The sequence below is a fragment of the Polistes canadensis genome, unplaced genomic scaffold (genome assembly GCF_001313835.1).
Source record: "Polistes canadensis isolate GaletaPanama2010 unplaced genomic scaffold, ASM131383v1 scaffold_219, whole genome shotgun sequence".
In the NCBI taxonomy this organism is placed as follows: Eukaryota; Metazoa; Arthropoda; class Insecta; order Hymenoptera; family Vespidae; genus Polistes; species Polistes canadensis.
In genome coordinates this window covers 92,489-105,028 of record NW_014569766.1, presented here as the reverse complement: position 1 = coordinate 105,028, position 12,540 = coordinate 92,489, and the positions used below count along the sequence as shown (strand labels likewise).

At 29.5% G+C, this 12,540-nt stretch overlaps 2 protein-coding genes across 2 annotated transcripts; both read left to right on the top strand.

Annotated features, from left to right (window-relative positions):
• Positions 1-4,028: 4,028 nt before the first annotated feature.
• LOC106790162 lies at positions 4,029-7,357 on the top strand. Its single transcript, XM_014754894.1, has 2 exons — positions 4,029-4,356; positions 7,014-7,357. Exons 1-2 carry the CDS (start codon positions 4,029-4,031, stop codon positions 7,355-7,357), a joined length of 672 nt encoding a protein of 223 aa, XP_014610380.1.
• Positions 7,358-10,887: 3,530 nt separating this feature from the next.
• On the top strand, positions 10,888-11,592 carry LOC106790161. Its single transcript, XM_014754893.1, has 3 exons — positions 10,888-10,989; positions 11,080-11,286; positions 11,371-11,592. The coding sequence occupies exons 1-3, from the start codon at positions 10,888-10,890 to the stop codon at positions 11,590-11,592; spliced, it is 531 nt and encodes a 176-aa protein (XP_014610379.1).
• The last annotated feature ends 948 nt before the right edge of the window (positions 11,593-12,540 follow it).

The following is a 12,540-nucleotide window of genomic DNA, read 5'->3' as shown; positions in this document are numbered from 1 at the left end:
CACTTTTAGTCTCGTGAGTTCCATCAAACAGTTTATTTCATTTTGCAAAATGTCATTTCGATTAGTTAGATATTTCTCTAAGTTGTTAAAAAATCCTTCGACATTCTCATTTTTATTTTTGTATTTGTTTACGAAAAGTTGTGCTCTTATCGATGATTCGTATTACGAAAATAGACCTTACGAATTTTCTTTCAATATCGTCGATTTTCAACATAGATATGAAAAAAAAGGTAAAGTAAAGAATAATATGGTTTCTCGAATGTGAAAACGTTAGAAAGTAATTATTAGTTTTTATTATATTTTTCACAATTAATCAATACAATTTTCTTTCGAAAAAAAGACGTTAACGGGATTATCACTGGTGAATACGGATTTATAACGGCTGATGGAGTTTATCATGAAACTGGATACGCCACTGATAAAAATGGAAATTTTATTATTACTAAAATGAGAAATCGAAAGATCACAAGTCGTGAGTTGGGTTTTTATTTTTGTTTCTTTGCGATTAATTTTGTTAAAAAGGATTATTTGTTGATACTTTGGAGATTTTTAAGTGAAAGACGCACGAGAGATTTTCAAGGAGAGACCTGAAACTGCAAGAAAACTTTTCGAAGCAGTAGCAAAATCTTGCGGTGGTTGTAAAATTCCGAAAGAAAAGGAGAATGAAGTTCTTACGACTAACTCTGAACCTTCGATTGAGAAGAAAATTGAACCGAAATTAAAAAATATGATGGAGGTATTGATTGAAAATACAGAAAACATAGGTAGGAATGACATTTTTTGTGTGTGAGTGAAAATTTTATAATCATATTGAGAGTGATTTTTCATAGTCGTTATAAAAATAGGACCGACATATGAAAACATAATATAACCGAGCATGATTTATTCAATACAGTGAGTGTTGTTATACATCGTTATATGTTTCACTAATTGAGTCATTTATTTGCCAAAGAAAAAAAAGGAAAAAATTAATAAAGTAACATAAATTGTCATATCATTCCTGCTAATTATTATGATAGTGAACTAATTGTAAGTTAAAAAGTTCAACAAAATAATATAAATAATAGTAATATAAAATTTATACATTTATTTGTTTAACTTACAATATTGTTCACTTTTATAATTAAATGGCACATTTTTATTTATTAATGATGCTCTCTAAGCCTAAATTATTAAAGAAATTTAATTGAAATATAAGAAGAGTTGGGCATCAATCTCGAGTACTTTGGTATATAAATTGAAAAATATTCTGAAAGTAGAATTATTCTTATTGGTTTGTTAACAGCTCAATTAAAGATAAAATACAATACTCGTTGAATCATATAAATTATGCTTTCCAAACATATTAGAATTTGAATTGAAAATCACACACATAAACACACAATAGACGACGATGTACGACACTCACTGTATTACACGAGTAAATGCTCTTTCTCTCTCTTTACCTGTTCTTCAAGTGATTGTTACCATGCTTCGTATTTTAAAAATTTAGAAATTATGAATTAGAATCTATAAATTCACTTTTTTTCCCTCTCTCCTAAACATATTTTTAAAAGATTCACTTCTAGTACACGTATCACACATATATCGTACTTCATTTATTAAATTATTAATTTTTAGAACGCATTTCATCGAGTATTTCCATAAATGAAGATACCTCAACGACATCAATGAAGAAAAATGAATTTCAAGACAATCCAAATATTAATCGTATTCCGATTGATAAGAAAAAAAATGAACGGAAGGAACGAGTTATCAAAGAAATGATACAAGTTAATTCTATTAAAGAAATTCTTTCTAACGATACTAAAAACAATGAAATTATTCTTAAGGACAATTCTCTCGAAAAAATAACTAACGATCTTTACTATCATTTCAATTATTCGATACCCTCGCATGGTCATCAGGAGACTGGTTATCGTAACGGTGATAAAAATGGCGATTATCGATCATTGAGTGAAAATGGTGTCGATACAAGAGTGAAATACGTGTCAGATAAATTCGGTCATCAACCGAATATTACTTTTCATTCAGGATCGAACGAGACGGGAAAAAGAAATCATTCACTCCCAGAATATTCCTTTCTTTGGAATTTTGCTTAAAATATTATATTTATTTTTATTTTGTCTAGCTATAAACAAAAATTATAGATCAAATGTCAAAAAGAGTTTCAATAATTTATCTTTATTGTTCTATATAATGAAACTCTTTGGAAATTATTAAGAATTATTTTAATTGAATATATAAATGAGTAATTATTAAAATAAACATTTGTGTATTAAAATGAAATACAATTAAAAGTAATTATTTATTTTCGAAAAATTATTTCATTTAAGATACTCATAAACCTTAATAACATATATATATGAAAGGGATGATAAAATTGTAATGTTAGATTTTAAGTTTTCTAATAGTTCTAATAGTCCGCAAATTACTTAAACGCTATGATTAAAATTAATGATAGTAATAAAATTAATAAGCCTTGTAGTTAAGTTAATTGAGTTAATTGTTATCTACAGAGATGCAAATTTTTCGTGCATTAGATATTTCTCTCTTTTTATATTATTTCTTTTAAGAAAAAAATAAAAATAATGAAAGAAAATAGAGAATTGTCATTATACAAGATAGAAAGAAAGAGAGAGAGAAAAAGACAAACGTGTTTGAAAAACCAATCTTTTTTATTTACGCTCATTAACGTCATATTACCTTTCAAAGGCTCGTAATGAAACGTGACGGTTCCCGTGTTACAAACTCATATAAGGTTTTGTACTTTTGACGGGCATGACGTTTTCAGTATTATGCAAATCAACTGAACGTCTTACGAATAATTTTTCCGTAAATACGAGAAATATAATAAGAATAGTTTATCTCTTACGCGTGTGATTACAAAATGAGAAGAAATAAATACAATATACAAACATAAATTGAAATATACTTAAAGAAAAGTTTTAATTGTGATAAACAATGACCAATGCAAAAAAATTGGAATTACCATTCGTTTGGAAAGTATCGATTTCTCTACGATTTGGCGACAGTTCGTTTTAAATTGGCGATAAAGACGGAAGATCTGTGAAATTGGGTTGTATTAGCATCCTGTTGTAGTTCAAGTGGAATTTCTGTGGTCGGACCACGTACTCGCCAAACACGTGTACCAGGTTGCATATTCTAAATCCTGCGTGCTTTTAAAACGGATTAGGTGACACGAAACATGAAAAAAGAAAAAAAAGAAAAAAAAGATTTCCAAGTAAAAGAAAAAGTATCTTTTCAATTTTATAATATCGAATTTTCTCGAAATACAAATATATTATATGTTATCATCGCGCGTACAAATCTATCAATAATTTTCTTTTGCTAGCAGCAACGCAAACTAATCAACTCATTAAGCCTCATAAAAAAAAAAAAAAAAAAGAAATATCGCATAGGACTACAGGTGAATAATAAAACACAGTGTGAACCTGTACCAATGAGAATCAAATATTTCACATAAAATACCAGGAATTTGTTCGAATGTGCGTCCCGTAATAAATATCCCCCTTGATTCGTATATATCCGTATATAAAAATTTCTCTACAATAAACTAGAAAGATCAAACAACGACAACGACGAAGACGACAACGACAACGACGAAGGTAGAAAACGAGAATGGAGTAAGAGAAAAGAAGGTGGACGAATAAGAAGAAAGGAAAAGAAAGAAGAAGAAGAAAGACTGAAGGTGGGATAAAGGGGATAGAGGGAGGGATGAGGAGGATCCCAGAAAGAAGACGAGTATGGTGTTCACAACGATTGGATCAAGTTCAAGGGGAAGGGGCTCCACTCTCATATATGCTTGTCCACGCACCTTCAACAAGCACTCCGTGCCTGTGACACGTTGCCCAAGGATATAAAAAGCTGGAGAGTTGGAGGAAGCTTGAAAAAAAAGAGGGTGAAGGTCAGAACGACAGATTCGAAGGTGTGATTTGTTCCGCGGTTGCATATACCGAAATAATACGCCCGTAGGGCACAGGAGAATACACAAAAAAATGAACGTCATGGGGTCGTTTAGGATCTGGTTATCACTCATAGGGACATTGGTCCTTTATACATCGATCGTTTTGGCTGAAACCAAAGACGAAGAAGGGGAAAGAAGCACCCTAGAATGCATCTTCGAGGATAACGTTGGCAATTGTCTTAAGAAAAGGCTCGCAAGGGACATTGACAGGATCGAGCTTGAAGTTTCTGGGAAAAAAAGTGAACCACCAATGAGCGAGGTCATCGAACAGACCGGAAATTTCATCGCTGAACTCGTAAGCGACGTACAAGAGGAACTTCAAGAGGATGACGAGGAAGTTGCCGAACGTGATGCCAACGTAGACGGTCGTGCATTGGGTAAGCAACCCCTGACAAATAATGTTGATAATATTTACAAACAAAAAAATAACAAAAATTTAATTAATACTTAAGAAAATCATTCATATATATATATATCGCTTGTAGAGCTTCATTTTAAAATTCCCGCACTAATAAACGTGATAAAATTCGAATGGATTAGATCGCTCTAGTAGATTAGAAATTCGTAACTCGTTCTAATCGATAATTGATTCAACGACACGCACTGAGAACGGCATTAACTTTCTTCCGTGTTTCGTTACTCCACGTACTCCACCTTCTCCCTCTTTTTTTTTTTAAAGACAAAAAAGTCGGCTAACTTTTACCGACCTTAAAGCTACCCGTCTGCCTACCTTATTGACAGGTTTAATAAAATCAAGAATTTAATTTGATTGATATGCCTCGTGAATTCCACCTCGTTTGTTTCCCCTATTTACGTTATTACCTTTCCATTAGACTCGGCTATATATTTTTTTTTATTTCATTATCTTCGCGGCCCTTATTCGCGCCTAGTTGAAATAGAAAATTAGTCTTGTTCTTCCGCGTATTCACTTGCTCGATTATATTTTATTTGTTTGCTCGTGATACGTGAAATTCTGACACAGATTTCGAAAAAAACGAATGTCAATTAACTCAGACGAGCTATCTTTCGCATATATTTACGATGATAGATTTAATCATGATAATAATACACGATTGGTCTAACTTATAACGAATTATAGGTCAGGAAAGTAACTAGTTGACTTTGATAACTTTGAAACTGTCGACTCTATGGACTTTTCCAATTGTTCTCGTTATTATGAATCGTCCTTGATTGAGCGAATTTCTTTGAACTTCATTTTAATATCTCTACAATATAATAAATTAATACCAAAAAAAAAAGAATTAATATTCTGCGTTAGTAAAAATTAATAAAAGTAGACAAATTCGTGGTTTTTCATATACTCGATTGATGTTCAGGGTCAACGAACTTAACATTTATTCATTCGTAAAGAGTTTATTCTTATGAAATATAAAACGCAAAGATCGTAACTCGCGCGTGTAAACGTCGCAATTGAAACCTTTTTCTGGAATCGTGGGAGGATAATCTGTCGAGAACATTAATTGTGAATTAACATGCGATATCAAACGCGTAGGCCTTAGATTTTTCGATTCGATCATGCGATCACATTCATTCTCCGTGTCCGAGACAAATAATTTTTTTTTTTTTTTTTTAATTTAATGTCATACCTTATTAAATAGGACGCTAACGGTACTGAACTCTTTCTTTTATTTTTTTTTCTATTTCTTCTTTATGAACTTTATGCAATTTTTACCATAGCTTTTTCCATGATTTAACATTTAATCAATATTATCTTTATTATATTAAAATACTGTTTGGCAGACAGAAGAGTATAAATCAGAATTATTAGTTTTATATAAAGAAGTGCTTATAATATTAAATATTTAAGATGCAATGTAAGATTAGGTATTAATTTTGTAAATGAAAGCAAATAACATATCTCTCATTCCATTTGACAAAGAAAATATAAATTTTATAATTAAAAAATAACAAAGTAAATAATATAAGTGTACTTATTCTATTTTGTCTCAAATTTAACTTATTGTTATATTCTTTTACACTTCTACTTCATATAATATATTCTCATATACAATAATTAGAAATATATCATTATTGTGATAAATTAAAAATAACAAAAAAATGTTATGCGATACGTCATAAAATTTTGTGTCGAACAATAAGAGAAAAGTAAAATTAACTTACATTAGAAATTCTAATCAACGATTTAGAATAGATTATTGTTCAATTAGGTGTTTTGTATGATACAAAGATCATTTAAATAAAGATAATATTCAGGGAATACTTAAAAGTTGATCGTAACAGAAATGTAAGTATGTGACTTGTAAGACGAATTAAACGTGGTCCAGGTGAAGGTTTTGAGGTCAGTTTACCCAAGCCCTTTTCTCATCTAGTTGAACGTACAGTTTCCAGTCGAATTGCGGTCGAGGAGAATGGACGTAATATTACGTTAGTCTCTTTCGTTCATTTTATTTTCCATCGTACTTTAAAATCATCTTATCGAACAAATGATACTAATCTTCTAAGTTTAACAAATTTTAAAACACAATAGTTCTTAAATTTATTATATTTTATACATTTTATTTGAAAAAAATGGAAAATTCGAAATCAAATTTAATGTTTAAGTTAATATTACGGTTCTACTAAACGTATCTAGTAAATTTTTGTTTCGCAAAGTAATTAATGAAGTAATTAATGAGATTGAAACGGTACAAAAAAAAAAAAGAAATTGTATATCGGTGAAAATATCCATTTACATAAAAACGGCTTTTAAATCATCTTTTATTTTAATCGTATGTCTGTTAAAAACCGTACCGCTTTCCAATATACCATAAAATTAATAATGAGGATACCGATTGTCCCAATATCGATATTGTGGAAAAAAAGGATAAATTACGTTAAAAAAAAAAAAACAGTTTCGATCGTAAAATACAGAAAACATTTGTTCTTTGAGGTTAAGTTATCTATAAAACGAAATGTTTATATGCAAATATGTGTGTTTAAATCAATCAATCGTTAACATCGATATCGTTGACATTAACAACAATTTCTTGTCTGTTTACAGAAGAAGCGCGTAGAAAAAAATATGGAAAAAAGAAGAAGAAGCATCTGCAGAAACTAATGGCTTTAGCGATGATGTTCAAGGCCAAGGTCGCTCTTCTCCTTCAATTGATTTCAACGCATTTGCAAGCAAAGGTCTTCTTTATTGCGATTATAAGTTTGCTTATAAACGCAACCAAATTCTGGATTGATCTTAAGAAAAATCAACCATCTAAAGTGATTTATTACGAGCACGCTCAACACCAACATCATTATGATCACGAGGATGATCATCATGGTAGTTATTGGGGAAGATCATCTAACGACTCACCTCAGGATATCGTCTATAATTCTTACGTTCCTCAGCAGTGATATATTTCACTCGATGATGACATAGAAAAGACGATTAACGAGACTAACTCAAGAAGAAAACAAACAAAAAATTATTCCTTTCGTTTATCGATTTTTTCTCAACGTCTTATTGATTATTCTTATTTATTTTTCGCTAGATAATACTGAGCATGACAATGATCATTGAAATCTTGTAAGATTTCATGATTGAATTAATTATCTGATAAATCTTTTTATCAGATTATTTGACGAGTCAAGTTCAATGCAAGCTAGACAAATTGTATTTTTTCTATATTTAATTAATATTATTTATTTATTTAACTTATATATATATAATTATGTATTTTGCACGCGCGTATACGTGTCCTAATCAATTTCATTGTTTCCTTTCCCTTTATCCTTTTTTTTTTTTTTTATATCTTATTCACCTTTTTTTTTTCCTTTTCGTCACGAGATGAATCTTCAATCATACCAAAGTTACTCATGCGTACCTGCCCCGACATCGTCACATATGCTCTCTTTTTATTATTATATGTTATTTATATATAAATCAGTCTCTCTATTTTTCTTTTTGGTTTTAATTAACATCAATATAGTTTGCATATATATATATTTGATCACACTACATGTATTAATTATCCATATCATTTTATAAAAACGAAAAAATTGTTGCAATTCTCGTTTCCACATTCTTTAAATACTAAAAGTATATATTTATAATAAATAATAATAATATTTATATGATTGTGTTTACAAGTAGTTTTTTTTGTTGTTGTAAGTTTCCTACACAATATTTCTTATTCTGTTTTACCGACGAAAATAAAAAAAACATTTAACTTGTTCTCACCAAATAGTTTAGCGAGCGCTTTAATAGTGAACCTCCAATATTCTCTTGGTATTTCTTCTCGGTGGTCAAAGTAAAATGCATTTAGAATTTAAAAACACCAACGCGATATCATCAGGCTATTCACCTTCTCGTGCTCGCGCGATCAAAGTAAAAGATTAACGCATTCATCGGCACACCCTTAATATCTTTTCTTACGAATTCTCATCCCCTTTATTATAGAAAAGAAAATGAGTCAAGTAAATGATCATTACTAAAAACAAAACAATAGTGTAACGGATATTATATAATCTATCTTTTTATTTAAAAATTAAAAATTTAATAGTCGATCAGTTACGTTTGAGGTTTGTAAAATATAATATTAAAAAAAATCGTTAAGTATTGAGATTTTTAATGACCTACATATTATATAGAAAATTATTTGTGTATAGAAATAATTAAAAGAGATCGATTGGTTAAAAAGAATAACTGAGTTACGTTAAAAAAATAAAATACAATTGCACGTGTACAAGTGCATCCGTGCATTCGCACAAAAAATTAAGTGATAGAAATTTAAAACATCTCATATATAATTTTATTTTTATCGGTATCATTTTTAACGTAGCAACTGCTGCATGTGTAGTTAAATAAAACAAGATAAAATGTAAATCTTAATAGAAAACAAAAAACACAAATACGAAATCGAAAAACCGAAATGTTTTCATACAAGCACTTATATTTAGACAAACAGAAAAAAAGTATGTTAATTTAATAAGTATATTTGTAATACTTAATTGATGTACACAAATTTTCTTTCCTGTTTCATCGAAATTCAGACAAAAGAAGAAATGAATTACAAATGTTGAAATTTCAAGAATGAAAAATAAAGGAAATGGATCGATGTCCATAGAATTCGTCACATTAAATATTTTTCATCGTTCTCATGGTCGATGACCACGAAAAGGGGGAGAGAAGTGGTTTCGGTTTCGCAATAGAGAGGACTCCGAAGAATTGTTAAGTATTCACATCCCGAATAAATGCTGACCGTGATGCGGCCTTAACGAAGATGAGGCTTGGCTGATTTACCTTCGAATTTCGACGGCCGAATTTTTTTTACGTATTTATCTTCTCACATTTGAGAGATTTCAACTGGAAAGGAGCCAAAACGAGCCAATTGGGATCACCGTGTCGTTTTATATTGGAAAATACTGTGCAAAAGTTCACGCGTAAAATGTTAATCGTGTAAACGAGACAGAAGTCAATGCTTAATGTTTCTTCAATGTCGCTAATTATTTTAACTTTGATTAAATAAAAAAAAAAAACAAATAATAAATATATATTTCGTGTACAAAATTCATTTGATATTTCTTTTTTTTTTAACAAATAAAATATTTATTTATAAAGTAATCATATATATAACTATTATTCTTCGAAATAATTTCCATTATTTTCGATGACTGGCCCATCTTTCAGGTAACCAACGAATTCCTTGACGAAAAAGAAATCACGCAATTTTGATGCAATAAATTTAATATCAAGGTGTCGAATAAATTTCTACACCTAATATTGTATTTTCCAAGAATAAATGATCTTTTTCAATTTTATAACCATTGTTATTATTAATGGTTGTCTTTATATTACTAACAAAAATGAAAGAAAATAAAAAAAAAAAAATACAAAATTACCTTTTCATTAAAAAATGATTCAGTCAAAAATATCCTATAAAGTGAAAATCATATTTCACAAAACTTATTCAAGATTTAATCAAAATTGGCCATAAAAATTGTTTTTATTTAATGGTGTTAAGCTTATAATTGTTATTTTGAAATATTAAGAATTAAACATTGATCAAAAGTGCATCGGCAATAAAATTGAAAAAAAATTCTGAAAATATAATTAATCGTTTTATCCTATGAACGACTTATATTTATTTAAATACGATTTAAATAAAAAATAAAAATTTTTCGAAAAAGAAATAAACGCAATTTGTTCTTAATTTTGTTAAAAAAAAAAAAAATCAGCACTCACTTATGTGTTAGCATTTCATTTCCGATTTCGTAATCGATGAATCTTCATTGTTGGGTGCGTGCTTTGAAAAATGGTGCTCGAAAGATCGAAAGAATCCTTAAATGCAAGGAGTCAGCTCACTCCTGTCAAGGTCGTACTCTCTATGAATAAAAATGAAATGTTTCGATAGAAGATCGTGCACGAGCGTCTGTAGACGGATTAGACAGTTTAGAAAGAATCGCGTCAACGATCCGTTAAGGAACTTCTCGACGACAAATTCGGTAATCAGAATCGACTAGCCCGTTTGACTCGTCTTCTCATCGACCAACGACCAACGACCAACAATAAATATTAATTCTAAGTAGAGGAATTATTTACCATCGAACGTAAGACACCATATCATCGGCTGGACGATCGGGTCGGACCATTTGCATCGGGCCTTCGAGGATGATGTGAACGTCTGGATGGTCATTGGTCATTGGCAGACCAAACGTGAAGAATTTACTGATTCGGACGTACTGAGAATTGGCCATTCATACAATATTCAAGATCCTTATCCTCGCTTCGCTATATAACACCCTTCTGCGATTCGGATCTTCAGTCACTTCAGGATCTTCGAAGAAAGAAGCTGCTAAAACTTCCAAAATTACCGAACAAAACATCCAATCAAACTTATACACACATTATTTTGTGCATTTCTTAAAAGTTAATCATCAATAAGATGCATCGATTCGTATTTATCACACTTTTTTGTGTTTTTGTATCAACGATACATACGCTTCCTCAGCAACAAAAATCTAAAAGACCTATACCAGTGTTTAAAGTTAGTAAGAGTATCTCATTACTCTTTCTAAATTATTATTACAAGATATACTTTAACAAATAAATAAATTATTTCTTTTTCTTTATATAGCAAAATCAAATAGGTGGTCTCCAATTACCGGACAATGCTACTCTCATACGAGACAACATCGTGGATACATTTTCTTGCAAAGATAGAATTTATGGATATTATGCTGATATGGAAAACGAGTGTCAAATATTTCACGTGTGTCTACCACAATCAAGAAATGTCGTCAAATGGAGTTTCATTTGTCCTGCTGAAACGGTTTTCAATCAGGTAATTATATTTTATTGTATTTCATAATATTATTCAATTATTTCGTTATTATTTTTTGATTATTATTTTATTATCGTCGTTAAGGCCACTTTCGTATGTACGCGAACGGAAGAATCAATTCCTTGCGAAGAATCGGAACAATATTATAGTTTGAACGAAGAAATTGGTAAAGAGGAAGAAAATACCGAAGAAGAGACTACAAGATCTGTTCCAGCAAACGCTGACGTTGAACCAATTACAAACAAACCATTCTCGAGGAATTCAAGAATTTTAAATCGACAAAGATTGTTCTCTCAACAATTTTGAATAACGTCGACCACAAATAAATTTACTCTTCGACTTTTACGTTGCACGAGAAACGATGAAATACATTTAAAAAAAAAAACACTTTTGTATGCTACATACGCTTGCCTCCAATACGTAAATACATAATCATGATATTGTAAAAGAAAAGCCTACGTATTATGTAAGTAATCGCGTATATGTATTAAGTTAAGATATTCTATATTATCTTTATTTTTTTTTTTTCCTAGTAGTAATAGTAATCGTGTAAAAACAAGAACTTTAAATTATTTTTCTGAATTATATTAATCGATGGTCTCTGAAATTTCTTTTAAAGACTTTTAATTCGTTTGTTATAAGATTTGTATGTAATCTTACAAGTATACGTTATTAAATATCGACTTTGTTTTCAATCAATTCTTTATAAAATATCACTAATTATATCATACATCGGAAAAAATAAAAATTCAAATCATAATTCTTTCAGAAGAATATTTTAACACTCCAAAATGTGTTTTATAATACATAATTTAAATATAATACATACTAAACACAATAATGGAAAAAATAATGTTACTAAAAAAGTGACTTATCGCATCTAGTGTAAAACTAATTAGAAATACAACGAAAATAAGAGAAACTAAATAGAAATATTAAATACCATTATCGTAATATTAAATACAGTGTTATTTCAAACACACAAATATGTGATCATTGATATGTATCGATATTGGTTTTCAAACTTAAATAACTAAATATATATAAATATAATTAAATCTAAATAAACGTAGAGAATAAATGATTAAAAAATAGTATCGGCAAGATATATTAGTCTCCTAATTTCTTATGTAGAAAAAATACTGGAAATATTATTTATTGTACATCCAATCTTTGCTCTAAAACATTATTAAATCATAAAATAAAATAAGACTCGATTAAAAAGAAAACTACTCGAAGAATAATTAAAAAACT